This window comes from Aricia agestis, chromosome 3, assembly GCF_905147365.1.
Source record: "Aricia agestis chromosome 3, ilAriAges1.1, whole genome shotgun sequence".
Lineage (NCBI taxonomy): Eukaryota > Metazoa > Arthropoda > Insecta > Lepidoptera > Lycaenidae > Aricia > Aricia agestis.
In genome coordinates, this window is record NC_056408.1 from 14,058,972 (window position 1) to 14,079,511 (window position 20,540).

The 20,540-nt window shown below is 37.6% G+C and overlaps 1 protein-coding gene across 1 annotated transcript; it reads left to right on the forward strand.

The window, feature by feature from the left end:
• The first annotated feature begins 584 nt into the window (after nt 1–584).
• Nucleotides 585–20,518, forward strand: LOC121725769 (lipid storage droplets surface-binding protein 2). The gene is made up of 6 exons (XM_042112871.1): nt 585–778; nt 1,196–1,319; nt 1,831–2,063; nt 18,051–18,237; nt 19,179–19,313; nt 20,057–20,518. Exons 2-6 carry the CDS (start codon nt 1,196–1,198, stop codon nt 20,281–20,283), a joined length of 906 nt encoding a protein of 301 aa, XP_041968805.1. The 5' UTR covers nt 585–778; the 3' UTR covers nt 20,284–20,518.
• The last annotated feature ends 22 nt before the right edge of the window (nt 20,519–20,540 follow it).

Consider the following 20,540-nt stretch of genomic DNA (forward strand, 5'->3'; position numbering starts at 1 on the left):
ATAAACTAGAGTCCACGCGGACGAAGTCGCGGGCAACAGCTATTATAAATAAAATTTAAACAACAAGGACTAAATCATATTTTAGTTTCGTGCAAAATAAAATATCTGCGTGTCGGAAGCCTATATACAAGCTTAATCTGACAAGCTCGAGCTTGTCCCGACCCGAGACGTGAATATTCTAAGCCACCTGCGCCGTGTCCCTCGAAAGAAGTTTTAGTGGCCTAGGTATCTTTTTTTAACGGTAGAAATCACATTGATTGTATCTAATATGACATGAATATAATATGACTTGAATTAAGGCCCTTGATGTACATTGAACATTATAAATCAATTTTTGTATTGATTTGGAGTGCTAATTATTCTGATCTATGACGCGTACCTTTTAAATGGCAACATTGGAATTTGAAGCTTCATTCATTCATTTGAAATTATCTTCATTCGGATAATCGTTCATCATTCGCCATTCATTAATTCCACCAATCAGAAAAATTAAAATAATATCGTATTTATTGAAATTTGAATATATAATCACTCTTTCATTCATTTCAAATTGACAATTGACTTTAACAAATTCATTTTTTGTTCATTTCATAAAAAACTCCGGAGAGAAAAGTTGTCTTTGCCAAAAAAAAATCTCACAGTGAATTTTTTAATTAAACCATTTTTAAGTAGGTACTCGAGTCTCGAACAAGCAGAAGGCACAGAAGAGGATTAAATTTACGTCTATTCAAGATCTAGAAACAAATTTGTTTTCAGTTTTCTATTTCTACAAGTACAGGTACGACCCCATTTTAAATTTTAATTGCTTAGGAAAATAGTTATTTCTGAAGTCTAAGGTAAAACTAGATTAAAATTTCATCAAGGTAAGTGTTGTTCAACTTATTTAGCTAATTAACTTCGTTATAACTGTATTTTAACTTCTACCTACTTTTGTAATAAACAAAATCCTTAGCTGTAAGTACAAATTACAATACATTCCCATTGTATCTTACCCTCTAGCGCAGGCAAAAAAACTATTTTGTGTGTTGATAAACGTCGTTAAAGGATCAATGAGTATTGAGTAGGTACATATTCAAAAATAATAATTAGAAAATAGTCAGAAAAAAAGGTATATGGTTTTTGGTTTTTTATGCACTTTTTTTTAGTGGAGGGTACATATCAATTCGACCATCGTTAACCGTTTTTAAATTTCTAGATGGCTACGGAAGTACAATCAGCCAATACCATGCCACAGTTGCAGTCCATCCAGAAAGTGATGGCGTTTCCAACAGTTGGAGCAGCTGTGGAACAAGTGGGTGCTCTATACACAAGAGTTAAAGGTAAATAACTCCGTAATAACTTAATTTCCGGTTTCTAAATTTATTTCATTTCATTCATCCAACCATTCTATATTCACCCCAGGTTTGGTAGTATAACTAATAACTGTTGAGCCTGCTGTACATTGGGCCAACGCATTAAGCCAGCACATTGGGCCAATGTGTAGAGGCCTACTTGGCCATAAGCTGAGACTTGAGTCACATTTCTTACTGTACATGTTGGCCCAATGATGTTGGCTCCATGTGTTGTCCCAATGTGTACAATGGGCTTTAGGATTTGAATTTTAAATTGAGAATTATAGAAAATCGATAAAACAATCTACCCTCCTGTAATAATTTGTTTGAAAATATGTACAGTTTGTTACATTTTGAGCACTGTGTCACTGCATTACCTACTATTAAGGCATTTTAAATCATAAATTTATTAGTTTATTAAGTGTAATAGGGAATTAATTTTTTTGTTAATAAATAGTAAATTCTTCAAATATTATTATAATACAATAAAATCTTTTAGGTGCACATTCACTACTGGAATGGGCACTTTCAACGGCTGAGGCAAGTGTAACACGTGCAGCTTTCACGGCAGTGCCATACGTGGCTGTGCCACTTGCGGCTGGAGACGCTAAGGTAGCTGCGGCCATTGATGAGCTGGAGCGCAGAGTGCCACTCGTCCATGAGGAACCCAAAGTGATTGTGGAGACCACAAAACAGGCTGTACTCTCAAAGTTGTCACCACAAATAAATAAGGTAAGATTATATTTGTGTACTAGCTGTTGCCCGCGACTTCGTCCACGTGGACTTCAGTTTATAGCGCGCGATGTCAACAAAATTGGTGTCAAAAGCCTTTATAAAAAAAACCCTGGTACCCCTTAAATCAAAACAGTTGTGCAGTGTGCACACAATAAGTACTTCATTTTTTAAAATTAAACTTTATATTTTATGCCAAATTTTAAAGCTTATTTAGCCCCCCAATTACACTTACGCATAAACTATTTATCATTGATAGGTTTAAGATATATATGTATTATCTATGGGTTTAAGGTTACGTCACTGTTATATATAATATAAAGTATTGACCTATTAAATAACGTAAAAAAGAAATAACAATCGAAAAAAAAACCCTAATGTATGATGATACCACCTCTTATAGAAAGATGTTGGGCAAGCGTTAGCGCGATGTAAGAGACGCACGGCGCCATCTAGTATGAATTTTTGGAACTAACTTAATTTGAACAAATTTTCGTATTTTCACCCCCTAAGGGTTATAACCCTTTTTCCAGTAAAAAAGTAGCCTATGTCCTTTTTCAGGCTTTAGACTATCTGTATACAAAATTTCATTACAATCGGTTCGGTGGTTTTGGCGTGGCGCGACAGACAGAGATACTTTCGCATTTATAAATTTAGTATAGATTTGCTTTATTATTATTTAACCTCTTATAACCATCCCTTTTGTATACACCAATCAATAGGGGGCGCCAAGAGGAGCCAAAAATCTCAGATAAACTTTTCACAAAAATCAACCCCCGGCCAGATAGAGGCCGATATACGAACCTCGTTAGTATGAAGAAAACAGAATTTTTTTTATGAAAAAAACCCCATTCAACCCCTTACGACCACTCCTTTTTAAAAAAGGTGCCAAGGCAAGCGAAAAAGCTGGGACACACTTTTCTCAAAAATTAACACCTGTCAAAATACAACCAGAAATGTTGGTGTGTGTCCCGTCCGACTTTCAACAAGGGTTGATTTTTGAGAAAAGTTTATCTGACCTTTTTGCTCCCCTTGGCGCCCCCTATCGATTGGTATAATAAAAAAGGGTGGTCATATCATAGGGGGTTGCATTTTTTCGTCAATTTTTTTCTAAGATTTTTCCCATAGTGCCCCGTTTCCTCCAGCCTCCAGGCCAACCTCTGCCTTTGATTTTACACCCTATATTACAGCTATACTGTAAAAACTGGATGTTTTGAGGGTTTCCTAAAAATTCTGCACTTTCACATTCTGTACAAACACTATGATTTTTTATGGTACCCTACATGAAGTATACTTTTGATCTTAAACATATTATAATTCTTGTGTTAAAATGTTAGTTACCATACTCCTCCAAAACGGCTTTACTGATTTTTTGTAAATTTTATATGCATATTCATTGGGACTGAGAATCGGCTACTGGCTACTTTAATAATATAATATAATATCTATGGACGCTTCACACCACGTTAGTCTGGCCCCGTGCTAGGTACCTGAAGGAGTTGTGTTACAGGTACCAGACAACGGAAATATATTTAATACTTTTATACTATACATATATTTAAGATTTTTATTATATCATACATATATTTAATACACATCCAGACCCGGGAACATTGAAAATTTTTTGTTCCGTCGGCGGGATTCGAACCCGCGACCCCCGGCTTGAACTACCAACGCGCTCACCACTGAGCCACAGAGGTCGTCAAACTTTTTATGTTGATAAGTGAATTTGTTGGATAAATAATAGTAAATTGTGTATTACAACTCGAGATGAGTTTGTGCAACGGGATAGCGATGGACGTTGCCATGGTGCCATACTTATTTAGTCACTTCAATAAAATAATATGGGCGAAACAACGTTGCCGGGACAGCTAGTATTTTTATACTTAATACTTTTTATCACAATGTTAAACATGTTAAGTAATATTATATATTTTATCATAACAAATAATATTTTTCGTTATGACGATAATCTGCAGCTAATTACATAGAGAGTTATTAAAAGTGCGTAATTTCGGGGTCCAACACAATCATGATAAGACTTGCTTAAAAATATTGATAAGATACTTAATTTTTTTATATGTATCTACTTATATGTAATCGCATTAAGGCAAAAGTCCTGTAATAAATGTTATGATAATGCAGTTGGAAAATGAATAAATAAGATCTTATTGATTATTTTGCGACAAGTCTTATTAGACAGCTCAAAGAGTCCAAGAGATCTCAAGAGCAAAAATATTAACATTACCTACTGACAAGTCATAAGATATTGCAAGAAAAATAAAATCCCTCAAGGATCGTACTGCTACTGCCTATTATGACAACTCTGTGCCATTTTTTTTAAATCAGCGTATTCAAGGCAAACGACCAATTCAAACCTTTTTAAATTAATGTTGAGGAAAGGTTTGAATTTAGCTTTTAGGATCGTGTTCTTTTAGGCCACTAAAGTGACTAGACTCAACTTTTAAGAAGTTGTACAAGACCAGTTCTCGAGAACTGATCATACGCGTCATCCGTCACGTAGAGTGTGGACAATAATAGGTCTCGTTTATAGTTTCCGTTCCGCGTTGCACCATCATTATATTATTAACTAGCGACCCGCCGCGGCTTCGCACGGGTAAAAAATATATAGCCAATGTCACTCACTGAATAAATGAGTTTTTAATCTAAACCAATATTATAAAGAGGTAAACTTTGTTTGTTTGTTTACTCATAGATCTACTACTACTACCCGACTAAGAGCTGATGACCAAATCAGTGATGACTCATGACTCATGTAGCTTCAGCTAATATATATATATATATATATGAACCTGAACAACCCTTTCTGATAATCTGCACTATATTTCTTATGTTTCTGTTGTTCTAGCCGCAATACTTACTGTACTCAATTAAACTTCCCCATAGGACAGGCCTCGCCTAGTTTGGGGGACCGTTATTTGTTAAAATGTTTGTAAAATTATCATGGTGAATAAAGAAAAAAAAAATAGTACAATTCCTGGACCCACACAATATAAAAAAATAGTTGGTATCTAATGTAGTTTCTTACTACATTAGATACTAACTACTTTTATATTGTGTGGGTTGGCTAAAAAAAGCAATTTATGAAGGTTATTATTGTTTAACTAATTAATAATAGCAAAACCGGTGCACGGGGGTACAATACGTAGAATGTTCTGGAAATATTTGTTTCAAAATTCTGAAATAAAACAATTTTTATTTATTGTTACTTTCTTTCCATCAGGCTATTTGTTTGCTCATTCACCCAAAAAATAGATTTGATTACATAGAAAAACAAATGAACTGCATCAATATTCAATGAGCTTTTAGTGACAACACCACGTCCTCGAAGATAAGATAGGACCGAGGATAGTGATAACGCTGATAATGAGGCACTGAACTCCGAACCGGATTCTTTATGTACTTGCTAATCACGTGGACTATATTGAAATTAGTTTCCATAGGAAATATCTTAGGGCGACCTTTTGAGATGGATCGTTCCGATCACATCGACTGGTTCGAACTGAACTTCTTTAGAAAGCAAATATATTATTATGACTTTACTTTTGCCATTGCATTTAATCTGCATTTAGTTAAGTTGCCCTTACAAGATTTACCAATTACCATAAAAGTAAGATACCTCATACAATGTTAGCAATTTACATTCTGGCAAAGCCAATAAGAACTATGTGTTTTGAATGAACCATTTGCATCAGTCTGGGTTAATCTCTTCTCCCTACGCGCTACGGCATAATAATCATCTCTATTGTATTATTTACGTTCAAATTTCTGCAACGAAATTTCTCATTTGTATAATTTAAATTAATTTGTTATTGATTGAAGTATGTTAATCTACACATTATTTATTATTTATTCCGATGATTCATAATATAACTACTCAGGTTAAAGGTGTTGCAGTAGAACCACGTAGGTTATCGATCCTGAATACTACCTATACTATATTGGATTTACCTTTGTTTTGCAACACGTCAGAGTTCAAAGTCTAAACATAGGTATTATGTTCGTAGATCGTGTAACCGTATAACGCGGAATGAGGAATTTAACACAAAACCACTAGTTTCGGATTTCCCACAAGCTGATGTGGTGTTCATAATTCATATTGATACCACTACTCAGAAACGGTTTTTATTTATAAACTAGAGTTGCCCGTTTGTCTCGCTGGAACCATATTATCTTTTCCAGTAATAGAAACTATCCTATGTCGTATCCTGGGACTCTAACGGCCGTTCCCAATATTTGATCTATCTCTGGTTTTGCCCTACTAGAGATAGGAATAGCTCACAATTGACATAAAATATATGTCTCTAATGTCTAATCTGAGCTATTCCTATCTCTAGTAGGGCAAAACCAGAGATAGATCAAATATTGGGGATGGCCGTAAAAGTATGTTTATAGCTGTAGTACTACCAGTTACAACTGCTGTACATCGAAATCGGTTCAGCGGTTGAAGTGTGAAGACTGAAGAGGCAACCCGCAACACACATATTTATAACTTTGCTACTTACATAATATTATGTATATGGATATAGCTGATAATACCTAGCTTTCTCCATGATCCAATTTTAAGTCTGTATGGAAAGGTTTTACTACTTATCTCGCTTTTTAGGCTTCCGTACCCAAACGGTAAAAACGGGACCCTATTACTAAGACTTTGATGTCTGTCCGTCTGTCTCTCTGTCCGTCCGTCCCTCTGTCTTTCTCCAGGCTGTATCTCAAGAACCGCTATAGCTAGGCTTCTGAAATTTTCACAGTTTGTGTATATCTGTTGCCGCTTTAACTAAAAACAAAATAAAATTAATATTTAAGGGGGGCTCCCATACAACAAACGTGATTTTTTGGCGTTTTTTGCTCGATATCAATAATGGCAACAGATAGGTTCTTAATATTTTCACAAAAGCCCTAATTATATGTCTACTTCAATAATTATTAATAATATTAAAAAATTAGGGGGGCTCCCATACAAAAAACACAATTTTTGGTCTTTTTTTGCTCTATAACGGTACGGAACCCTTCGTGCGCGAGTCCGACTCGCACTTGGCCGATTATTCGATTACATAATATTATCGGTTTTTATAAGAATAACAGACTTAATTTTAGCAACCTAAATAAAATGATGCAATTGCACAAATAAAAGTCACGAAGAGGTAGGTAGGCCTCAATTCATCGCGGCTATTTTATTTTAGGCTTACTCAAATGCAAGGAGTTTCATAATTTTGTATAATTGCAGATTAGAGAAACGTTGCGAATATTTGCATAGTAGAGCATTTTCTTGTGCAAACGTCACTCACTTTAAATCGTGAATCTTTACTGTTCTAATGCTAGGTACAATTTGCAGGCCGAACATACTGTGATGTAGATATATTATATTATATACTTGCCTTATGCTTAATACATAATATATTATAAGTACTTATAAGTAACAAATCTGATAAAAGTATATACTAAAAGGTACTTCTGCATATTTAGTACATAGTTAATATTACAATCTAATCCGCTCAATGAATATTCAAGGTGACTTTCGAGTGTTTATCGCGCAATAAGTACTATGAATCCGGTTATGTAGGAAATATTTTTTTCTCTACATAAACATTATAAAAGCTATTATAGGCTGCTTTATTTTTAAATTTTAATCTTTACGAGCTAAGGTTGAGGCCGGTTTACATTATTCCAATCCATTGAATTGCATTCCAGTAGGTACATGGACGTGGGAGAGCCATGCTTCGGCACGAATGGGCCGGCTCGACCGGAGAAATACCACGTTCTCACAGAAAACAGGCGTGAAACAGCGCTTGCGCTGTGTTTCGCCGAGTGAGTGAGTTTACCGGAGGCCCAATCCCCTACCCTATTGGCTATAATCCCTTCCCTACCCTCCCCTACTCCCTTCCCTTCCCATCCCTACCCTCCCCTATTACCCTATATTTTATATTTTGAACATCCAAACATTCTCCAAGTATGGAAGTAAGTAGTAACTAGATAATATTATGTTCTGAAGTCTGAACGTACTATAGGCAGTATTTGTTACGCAAAATATACGAAATACTGTTTAGTAACTACTTAATATGTAAGTAATAACTAATAAGTATTAAGTTTCTGAATGGTTTTTCGTCCTACCATCACTGTAGTTACTGTGTTTAGTATTTGCGCTTGTTCTGCTGCGGCTTTGCACACAATAATTGAGGAAGTAGACGAGAGAAAGTATTACGGACACTTCTTCATTTACATCCTACGTTTTCCTATTAGATAACATGGCTAAGTAGCAAACTGCTGTATACGTGATGGAAATGTATCACAAAATCGCAATTTATACTGCTTACATCACTCGGTAGTCAGTAGTCACTAGTCGGCAGTGGCGGCATTACCCATTGTGAGGCCGTGTGGGCGGAAGATCTTTGCGAGGCCCTCTGTCTTCCAAACAAAACACCTTGCGAGATCCCGGGCGATTGCCCTGTTCACCACCCACTAGGGTGGTGCACTGCTAGTCGGTACTAGTGATGTAACGAATGTTGGATTTTTCACATTCGCGAACGCGAATGCGATTGCGAATATTTATCTTCAACATTCGCAAATGCGAATATTTTAAAATTTCAAAAAAAGCGCGCGTAAAATGTTCGACAGGTTTGACGTTTCGTGTCGGCCATCTTTAAATTGAACATAGCCGAACCGATATTGCTTATAGTCTGTCAAGAAAGTGAAGAAATTAAAAAGTAGCAACATCGTAGTGTCACCCCTTTTTTCTTAGATTGATTTGAAAGGGAAGACACTACGATGTTGCCACTTTTTAATTTCTTCACTTTCTTGACAGACTATAATTGAATGAATTTAGTCACAGAAAGTTCATTCTAAAAGTTTTATTTTGTTTTGAGGTTAGTTTTATGTTTTATGTTTCAAGTAATTGTTTAGTTTTTTAGTAAATAGAAATTGTAAACTTTATTTAAAAATGATAGTAAAGTAATAATATACTACTAAATGAATGCAAACCTTACATAGTATACCAACAAGGCTGATTAATGTTAGATTTGATAAGATCCCCGGAGTTATTTTTTCATAAATGACTAATGAGGCTTTAATTAAGAATGTAGAAGTATGATTTAATAAAAAAATCTAAGTGTTATCTATTGTATTATTATATTATTTCAAATGCATGCATGTAATAATTTCCTTTTTGATTATTAAAACATTCGCTAAATATTCGCATAATTTTTGCGAATGCGAATGCGAATATCCGCTACATCACTAGTCGGTACAATATCTCCGCATCGCGATTCGCGCCGAAGCAATATATCTCGGTGTTAGATTTTAGAGGACTAATAAAAAGTCGGGATGTCATTTATACTTCTATGATATAGGGTAAACTTTAGAAATTGAACAAGTTTTTACGCATTATATCAGACATGTTATGGTTGTTTTCCGATTATCGCTATAATATTATCATTCAAAGTTATAGCGTTCTTAGCCTGTAGGTACTGTTACATATTCACTTGTCTTATTGGTTTCATTGCACTTTGCAGCTGCTGTCTGTGTTATAATCACAAACAAGTTTTCTCGACGCTCAAACAATTTGCATTCAGAGTGACTACATTATATATCTTTAAACATGGGCGTACCGAGGGGGGGGGGGGGCAGCACCCCCTGGATCATATATATACATATATATATATATATATATATATATATATATATATATATATATATATATATATATATATATATATATATATATATATATATATATATATATATATATATATATATATATATATATATATATATATATATATATATATATATATATATATATATATATATATATATATATATATATATATATATATATGTAGCGAGTAGGCAACACAGTCGGGTGACGGTTGCTAGGCGACGGACTGTGAGGGATCGGAACTTGGTTCTTGGCGATATTGTATGTTTTGTAACCATTTCTAATTTACACTTTGTGGATTCTGTGGTAATAAACGATTGCACTGCATTACACTGGCGCCCAACCCGTGGCTAAATTTTTTTTTCAAAGAAATAACAGACCCAATCCCAGTGCTCCGTGAACTGTTTAGCTAGCCGCTAGCCGAACTGGTATCGAAAATGCCACGAAACACACGCCGACATCCCCGTTACGAGAGTGAAGAGGAGACACAGCAAGCAAGCGACGACGGAGAGCCCGGGAACGAGACGATGGTTTTCGCCGACCCGCGGCCCACCCCGTCTACATCCACCGCGGCTGCTGGAGCATCTACCACCACCTCGACAGAACGAGTGATGACGGCGATGTTAGAAATGATGATGCAATCGCAGCGTACGCAGGAGGAGACCAACAGAGCCCTCCTGGAAACACTCCGAGCCCTCCCACGGTATGACCCATCCGGCAATTTCGGAGCTTTCACCCCTAACGCGGCGACCTCGACGCAGAGAAGCTCGACTGCCCCTGCTGCAGTCGCCGCCCCGCCGGGCAATTTCACTAAATGCACCGCGCGGTTCAACGGGAAATCACGCGACGCCGAGAAACTGGAGGCCTTCTTGGACGCCGTGGAGGTATATAAGGAATGCGCAGACGTCAGTGAACAGCACGCGCTACGCGGCCTGAGCATGCTGCTGGAGGACGACGCGGCTCTCTTCTGGCGCGGCGTCAAGGACAACGTCTCAACATGGGCGGACGCCGTCGTGCGGCTGCGAGGCATGTACGGCACCCAGCTGCCACCGTACAAGATCTTCAGAGAGGTTTTCCGAACTGAACAGTGTGAGACTGAACGTGCCGACGTATTCGTGTCGAGACTGCGTGCCCTAGTAGTGAAGCTACCCTATAAGGTTCCGGATGCGATGCAGATCGATATGGTTTACGGGTTATTGCATAGGCGTATTCGTAAAAGACTGTCGCGAGACGATGTAACTTCTATGGACAACTTCATAGAGAAATTGCGAGTCGTAGAGGACGCGATCGCGGAAACCAATAGGTTATCTATTGCAATCCCTTCCCTCTCGCCCGTACCCACGACCCCGGCTAAAATCGTAGATTTACCCGCGCACGAAAGAGGCCCTACTACACGTTCGGCCCCTACTACGAATTCGGTTCTCACGCCAAACTCGAATCCATTATCGAAACGTAATCGGATACGTTGCGCATATTGTAAATTGTATGGCCATATTATTGACAATTGCCGTAACCTGCAAGGTAAAAGCGAGAACATCGGTAAGTCAGATTCTGGTAATAACTCTGGTACTTTAAGGTGTTATGGATGTGGCCAGCAAGGAGTAGTAAAGTCGAGATGCACAATCTGTTCGAACGCACACAGAACTGGTTCGAGATCAGCTGATTTCAATGTATTTTCGTGCGATATCGATTTGTCAAATACTTCTTTAAGTACGGTCTCGAGCGAGAATAGAGTGAGTTCAAACTCACAAAATCTGGGGGCACGGCAGTGCCTCCGCCAAGTCGAGCACGATATATTTTTGAATCATAATAATCGCCCTTGCAATTTACTTTCGAGTAATGTTTATTGCGACGGCGACGACAAAGCCGCTTTTATAATAAATAATTCCAATGTAAAGGAATCCGAGGCTTATGATATTGATGCGACGTCACTTCCCACCGTATGTATTAATGTTGCAAATCGCGAAGGAGTGGCTATTATTGATACCGGCGCAACTCATTCTATAGCTAGTACTAAGCTGTACTCCGTGTTAGTTGAACAGGGTGTTCGATTTAAGGAGACAGAGCGCACAATAGGATTGGCTGATGGAACGCATAGTAAAAGAAGAGTACTTACCGCTGATGTAAAAGTCACTATTGGAAATCGCGATGCAATTATTGAGGACCTGCTTGTCTTACCAGGAGCCTCAACTAGGACGTTGTTAGGACGTAAATTTGTTAAAGAGGCTAATATTATCCTCGACATTCCGCACGATGTATGGTATTTTAGGGATAAACCGGATCAGACTTTTGATTTTGTTAAGTCTTATTTCCTTATCAGTCCCGAGCCGATCGCGGGCAGCAGTGGATACGGTTTGGGAGCGGCTTTAATGCAGGGGGAGAATCAGGTAAAAGATCCTCATATTAGGAAAATATTAGAAGACATTAAATCCGAAGATCCAATCCGTCGTAGACTATGGACGGATAAAGGTCAAACTTATTTTGTGCCAAAGAGGAATAGCCCTTATAAAATAAACAAAATAATAAATACCTATGAGTTGGGTAGTTTTAGTAATGGCACCTCCATAGGCGAATATCACGCGACACGCCTTACCCCATTTGTTGGTCCCATCCAAACTCCTCTAAAGGACAAGCGCAAACGTGGACGGCCACGAAAGGGTCCTATCCCAAACGCGGGGACGTCAGGTGCGGGATAGAGGGGGAGGATGTAGCGAGTAGATGTAGCGAGTAGGCAACACAGTCGGGTGACGGTTGCTAGGCGACGGACTGTGAGGGATCGGAACTTGGTTCTTGGCGATATTGTATGTTTTGTAACCATTTCTAATTTACACTTTGTGGATTCTGTGGTAATAAACGATTGCACTGCATTACACATATATATATATATATATATATATATATATACCAACGATTTTCATGAAATTTAGTATATAGGGGGTTTCGGGGGCGATAAATCGATCTAGCTAGGAATCATTTTCAGAAAATGTCTTTTTATTCGTGTTTAATCGATAATCTGAAAAATATGACTCTTCCTGACATCTATTGGCGAAGAATAATAATATGTTGTTGGCAACTACTAGTTTTAACGACCAGTAGATGGCGTTATTAAGTAACACGAAGTCAATGAGTGTTTGCTATACCGAGCAAAGCTCTTTTATCCAGGTATTTTTTATTATAGACCACGCCCCACGGTAGCAGAGTAACCTTGAAAAGGTGAACTTTCTCATGGCATTTAACTTTCCATTAAACATGCGTTTACGGTGCACCTGTTTTGAAGGAAAAAAAACGTTTTTTGCTGTATCCTGGTCGCACTACATGTAACATGCTACTTAATTCACAACAAGTTCGCATTCAGGGATATTTTAACTTATGCCTTCGTTCTAAATGCCAGGACCCTCCTGGGTCCGCAGCTCGCAACACTAGATGACTACCAGTAGGCGATGATTCTAGCTTCTAGTCTATTTCTTAAAAAAAAACTCCGAAGTCCACAAAAGACTGGTGGTTCTCTCCAATCACACTGCTAACGAGTATTAGGTATTTCACACATTTTATACGTTGTACGATTGCTTTATGAGGGATCGCCGCATACGTCTACATAATATTTGATTAATTAGTAATTACAAACATTACAATTTACAAACGCTGAACGCAACATTATTTATTCTAAATTCGATTTCTTTTCTATTTGCTTCATAAGTAGATAATTGCTCACGAAATGCTAGGCTTGCTGTCGCTTGTTTTTATCGGCGCAAAAAGAAAAAAACATTGTTCTGAATGAAATAGTAGATTGTTAGTTAATTATAATAATCCTTCGATGGCGGATTCTTGGAAATCTATTGTTCTTCTTTTGTTGTCGCGGTCGCCGGTGTCCTTATGAGTTATGACTTATGAGGCTTGATAGGTCAAATTGGAATATATTACAAATACTAGATGTCCCGCGCGGCGCGCGTAAATTAGGATTTTTACGGAAACCGTACATTTTCCCATAAAAAATAGCTTATGCCCCTACTCCCTTCACGTGGTCTACTCTATATCTGTGCCAAATATTGCCATAAAAATTGCTCTAGTAGTTCGTGAGATAAACCCTTTGTAATATTTCCCCCGTTTTCCTGAGTTTCTTCGGTCGAATTAGTCTTAGCGTGAATTATTACGCTATGATAGAGATATAGCCTATAGCCTTACTCGATAAATGAGCTATCTAACACTTAAATAAGTTTTTAAATCGGACTACATTCCTGAGATTAGCGCGTTCAAGCAAACATACTCTTCAGGTTTATAATCGTCCCAATATTATTATAAACCTGAAGAGTATGTTAATATATGTATAATATGGTAGTGATGATGATGATGAATGTAATTTGCATAGTAGCATATGCTTTCCGATCTTAAAACAACGCCAAAACTCCCAAACTTGTATCTATATAGAATCAGGAGTTCTCTTAGCACCCTCCGAACCACGGTATACCAGGTATACCTCGGTGCAAAATCTTACTTGTTGGTAGCATATGCTTAGAATACTTCTCACGAAACCGAAGTTACCACATGTTTCCCTATAAATATTGAGGAGTTCCCTCATTACTTATGGATCCTTCATCAGATCACCACTTTTGTGAATATAATACTAAATTGAGATGATACCCTATATACCAAAAGAAAAATTTTGAAAATCGGTTAACAAATGGCGGAGTAATCGTTGACCATAAAAAAACGAACTTAACACCTCCCCCATTTTGAAAGTCGGTTAAAATTGTAGCCTATGTGTTATTCTGATGTATAAGCTATATTATTGTAAAGTTTCATTAAAATCCGTTCAGTAGTTTTTGCGTGAAAGAGTAACAAACATCCATACATCCACACATCCATACATCCAAACAAACTTTCGCCTTTATAATATTTCTCCTTATAAATAAGAAATTAATTGAAAAAACATTTTCCAGTAGACCAAACTGTAAATCTAAACCATTCTCGAATCTCCACGAACACACACAAAAAATTTCATCAAAATTGGTCCAGTCGTTTAGGAGGAGTTCAGTCACACACACGCACACAAGAAATATACTTATATACTAGATGTCCCGCGCGGCTTCGCCCGCGTAAATTAGAAATTTTACAGAATCCGTAGGTACATTTTCCCATAAAAAATATTTCCCCCGTTTTTCCCACATTTTCCTGAGTTTCTTCTGTCGTATTAGTCTTAGAGTAATAATATAATATAACCTTCTCGATAAATGATGAGTCTTACTCGATAAATGATCTATCTAACACTGAGATAAGTTTTTAAATCGGACCTGTAGTTTCTGAGATTGACGCGTTCAAGCAAACATACTCTTCAGGTTTATAATATTAGGTAGATATAGATTTTTTTTAATTATCGCTTGACAAACTCGAGTCTCGATCTAAAAGACTATGAAATGGTATAATATGGTAGTGATGATGATGATGATGATGATGATGAAGAATGTAATTTGCATAGTAGCATAAGCTTTCTGTTCTTAAAACAACGCCGAAACTCCCAAACTTGTATCTATAAAGAATCAGGAATTCTCTCAGCACCTTCCGAACCACGGTATACCAGGTATATCTCGGTGCAAAATCTTACTTGTTGGTAGCATATGCTTAGAATACTTCTCACGAAACCGAAGTCACCATATGTTTCCCTATAAGTTTTGAGGAGTTCCCTCGATTACTTATGGATCCTTCATCAGATCACCACTTTTCTGAATATAATACCAAATTGGGATGATACCCTATATACCAAAAGAAAAATTTTGAAAATCGGTTAACAAACGGCGGAGTAATCGTTGAATATAAGAAAACGAACATAACACCTCCCCCATTTTGAAAGTCGGTTAAAATTGTAGCCTATGTGTTATTTATTTAATACTAGCTGTTGCCCGCGACTTCGTCCGCGTGGACTTCAGTTTATAGCGCGCGATGTCAACAAAATTGGTGTCAAAAGCTTTTATAAAAAAACCCTGGTACCCCTTAAATCAATACAGCTGTGCAGTGTGCAAACGATAAGTACTTCATTTTTGTATGTTAAACTTTATATGTATATTATGCCAAATTTTAAAGCTTATTTAGCCCCCCAATTACACAACTTTACCCATAAACTATTAATCATTGATAGGTTTAGCCCCAATTTCACCAACGTTTGTTAGTGTTAACAGCTTGTTAAAATATCCTGTCTTCTCTTTCATTCATATGAAAAATGAAACAGCTAACGTGATACTAATTCGAGCATTAACTTTAACAGTCGTTGGTGAAATTTGGTCTTAAGGTTACGTCACTGCCTGCACAGATAAAGTACTGAGTTATTTAATACCGTAGAATAGATATAACAATCGAAAAAAATCGAGACTTAAATGTAAGATGATACCACCTCTTATAGAAAGACTTTTGAGCAAGCGTCAGCGCGATGTAGAAGACGCACGGCGCCATCTATTATGAATTTTTTGAACAAATTTACGACCCTTACAACCCTTTTTTCCAGTAAAAAAGTAGCCTATGTCCTTTCTCAGGCTTTAGACTATCAGTATACAAAATTTCATTACAATCGGTTCGGTAGTTTTGGCGTTTGGCGTGAAAGCAAGACTGACAGACAGACAGACAGACAGAGATACTTTCGCATTCATAATATTAGTACAGATTATGTGCACACTGCACAGCTGTTTTTGGGTATTTTGATTAATTAAGGGCCGCGCTACACCGGAATGGCAGCGGCGAGGCGAGCACTTTCAGCGCTGCCATTCCGGTGTAGCGCGCTGCGCGGCCCTAAGAGGGGTACCACTTACCAGGGTTTTAAAAAGTTTTTAAATTTGACACAAATTTTGTTGACACCGCGCGCTATAAACTAAAGTCCACGCGGACGAAGTCGCGGGCAACAGCTAGTTATGAATAAAAACAATAATATATAATAAAGTAGGTATGATTAGTTCTGTTATAATAATGAAGTAAAAAATAAAGCGCCATCTGTTTTCATATATTAGAATTAAAATGTAAAAATATTTTCTGGATGGAATATAGGCCAACACAACACACTCGAACTCCTTAGAAATGCAGTAGGAGTTCTATAAGATAAGATAGATTGATTATTATTATAGCAAGTGATAATATTATTAAACATAATATTCTAACGTATTAAAAACTATAAACAAAAACATAATAACTAATAAGTATGATTAGTTCTATGTTACAACGAAGTAAAAAAAAGCGCCATCTGTTGAATCGTATTAGAACTAAAATGTTCATTGCATCGCGTCGATATATTTCTGGATTTTTTATAATATTATACATAAAATATATTTAAGATTTTTGAAATATTATTTTAATACACATCCAAGACCCAGGAACATTGAAAACTTTTTGTTCCGCCTGCGGGACTCGAACCCAGGACCCGGGATGAGCGCTGGCCACGCGCAATGCGAAGTAATTTTCATCGATATTTTCATGGAAATAAGATATTTTCCCACATCAAAATGTAGCCTATGTCCTTTCTCAGACTCTAGAATAACTGTATACAAAATTTCATTGCAATCGGTTCAGTAGTTTTGGCGTGAAAGCGAGACAGACAGACAGACAGACAGACAGACAGACAGACAGACAGACAGACAGAGATACTTTCGCATTTATAATATTAGTATAGATTTTAATCAGCACATGAATTGAATAACAAAAATTTTTTCAAATTAATCGTAGCACCATCTGTCAGGACAAACTAAAATTGAAATAGAATAATATTGAATGCGATGATAGCGCCGTCCGCCGGATCTAATGTAAAACATTCCAAAATCAACAACTCCTTATAAATAAGAAATTAATTGAAAAAACATTTTCCAGTAGACCAAACTGTAAATCTAAACCATTCTCGAATCTCCACGAACACACACAAAAAATTTCATCAAAATTGGTCCAGTCGTTTAGGAGGAGTTCAGTCACATACACACGCACACAAGAAATATATATATTAAGATTAAGATATACTTTTTGTTGCAAATACAAATACTACTTACTACATAAGGCTCTATTAGCGTATTATGTTCTTTTTGTAAGTAGTCTAGCCTAGCGAGATGCGAAAGACATTTTCAACAAGTTCCATCATTTGAAGCACCGGCATAGCATTATCCGGTATAATATGTTTATTTTTTTCTAAGCATAGCATTCTGATCCGGGGCCCACCCCGGTATAACGCCTATGGTTAGTTTTCGTATCAGGATTCAGGACTACCTAGTTTCTCCTGTTATAATAATAAGTATGTCTTGAGTAATAAGTTCTAAATTTGATTGAGTTCTAAATCTGACGTATTGTTGCAGGTATACGGGGCGCGAAATGTGGCCGAGCAGCGCGTCAAGTCGCTTAAGGAACTGACGTGGACCAAGGCTAACGCCCTGCTGTCGACGGCGTACGGACAGAAGGCGATACACAGCGTGGACACCGGCGCCATGTACGCCATGCGCCTGCTCGACCACTACCTGCCGCCCACACCTGAAGAAATTGGCTGTAAGTAATCTGGATATTGAAAAAGCGCTTTTATGTCGCACTTCACAGGCGTAAGGCGTTAACAGTTATCGTACCCATGGCGTCATAATTGTGCTCTTTGATAAAATATTACGGACTCCACACTTATGGATAATAAGATTTATAAGTTATGGAGGCTGCAGGGAATCTCACATAAACGGCAAATAAACAGCCCCCTCATCGCATTATGATGTTGTAGTGTACCTTCACTATGTAGTGAGCATAAGAACATCGAATACCTTTATGAGGGCGAAATGGAGCAACACCAGATAAGATTGAAAACTTAAGCAAACAGCGAAAAGATGACACCAAACATGCAGTAATATTCTTGCCTATTCTATTTTAGGAGTCGTCCTTTTGTCGTCGGTCCACTCTAACGGTAGACGCGTGTTATGACGCCCCCAGATGCTACTAGATAACGATATATAGATTAAAGTAATCGCAATCTCGGCGATAAATGCGGACCTTGATCGAAAGTCTTTTGCGAGTCTAGAACATTCTATTGCTATAGCATGAGCAACAAGATTTGTATGCTATGTAATATGATTTTTTGCTGGAATTATTCTCAATACATTTTACTGTATCAACTGTGACTTTTCATAATATTTAAAATATATGGAATAATTTATAGGTCACTTCTGACTTTTTTTCATACAAGGTGTGTCCAAAATTCATCAGATTACGTTCAGAGAACATTATTTGGCAGTATGTATTATAAATCATCCGGCCACACTCGGGGACAATAACGATGATTAAATTTAAATTTAATGTATGGGTCTTACGTCAAAGTATTCGTTTAATTACAGTTAGGTAAGTAGTATATGAGTGTGGCAGTAGACATAATATTATTCAAATTTATTGATGTTACGAGTATACTACGAGTACTAGTCGTAAGGTCGATGCTAAAGGTTCTCTCTTTTCAGCATCCACTGATATGGTGGCAGTAGAGAGTGATCCCGCCATGCACACCGTCCAGACTGTGGGCCGGCTCAGCTCGGTGGCCGCTCGCCGCGTGTGGGCCAACCTGGCCGCGCGCGTCAACGATCTCAGACAAGCTGGTATGTGGATGTGTCATGTGGCCAGTGGCACATAGATGATTCATGACCAGATGGCGGATCTGCGTCATTTGGTCGCGTTTTGTGAAACCCAGCCGACAGATGAGCCAAATGATGTAGGTCCGTCGACAGTCGACTGCCTATGGGCTATGAATAAATTCCTTCGATGGTACATTATAACGTTTTCTAATTGGTTTAACTGAAAGGGCCACTGCGTTGCCGGTTCGCATCGCAAAAACAACCAAAAGCAATGTAGTTTTTTTGCGATGCGTCGTCGCAACGCACCGTTGTGGCCAGTAGGCCTACTACGAAACCGTTTTGAGACTCAATCGGACGAGAATGCCGCGTCCTGCTCTAACAACGTCATTTCACGTTTGTCAGAGTAGGACGCAACATTCTCGTACGATTGTTTGAGTCTAAAAACCGTGTCGTGGTATGGGCCGTAGCCCAAAGGTCTGTTGTGCGCTGTGACATCGCACATGCACTGCATACAGAAATCAGAATCCATAAAAAATTGAAATTTCGTTCTGCTTGAAAGAGATAGATATACCAGATTTTCTCTTATTCTTTATTAGTCTAGTGTCATATTGTTTGTTTTATACAAATTTTATGTATTCCCTATTGAAAGTGCAATCTTATACTGCTCGTTATAATCGGTAATACTTTGTCACCGAAGTTATCGAGTGTTGTTCTGTAAAAGAGGTGGACATTTTTTATCATGAAACACTAACAATCTATAATTGCAGGTGTGGAACTGGATGTCCGTCGTTACATCACCGCTCTGATGGCGGCGCTGCACCTCGCCAAGGTGACCAGCGACCAGCAGACGAAGGAGGCACCGGCCGACACCAGCCGCAAGGCCGAGGCCGCGCCGACCGTCGAGTCGCCCCAACCGCAGAACGCCGCCAACACTCCCACCACCGTCCAGAAAGTCAAATCCACCCCCGAAGCCAAGTCTAACGGAAACGAGTGATTGTACTATTTAATTTTCTCTATGCATTTTAATTGTAATTGAATCCACAGTGCCGATATATGAAAGTATATCACCTTTGATGGATTATATATTTTAAGTGATATGTTTAATGATTAAATCTATACTCATGCAATATTAATTGGTGACTGAGAGTTTTTGATGTATTTAATCTTTTTATATTGTGATTATTTTTGTAATGTAATGAATCTACAAATATAAAATTTTTCTTATAATATTAATTGGTTTCATTGATACCT

Bases quoted from the DNA above. Each gene is read 5' to 3' on its own strand.
- LOC121725769 (XM_042112871.1), top strand. From the start codon at position 1,196: ATGGCTACGGAAGTACAATCAGCCAATACCATGCCACAGTTGCAGTCC. The intron at 1,320-1,830 runs GTAAATAACTCC...AAAATCTTTTAG, and splicing joins TCTATACACAAGAGTTAAAG to GTGCACATTCACTACTGGAA. The intron at 18,238-19,178 runs GTAAGTAATCTG...CTCTCTTTTCAG, and splicing joins CACACCTGAAGAAATTGGCT to CATCCACTGATATGGTGGCA.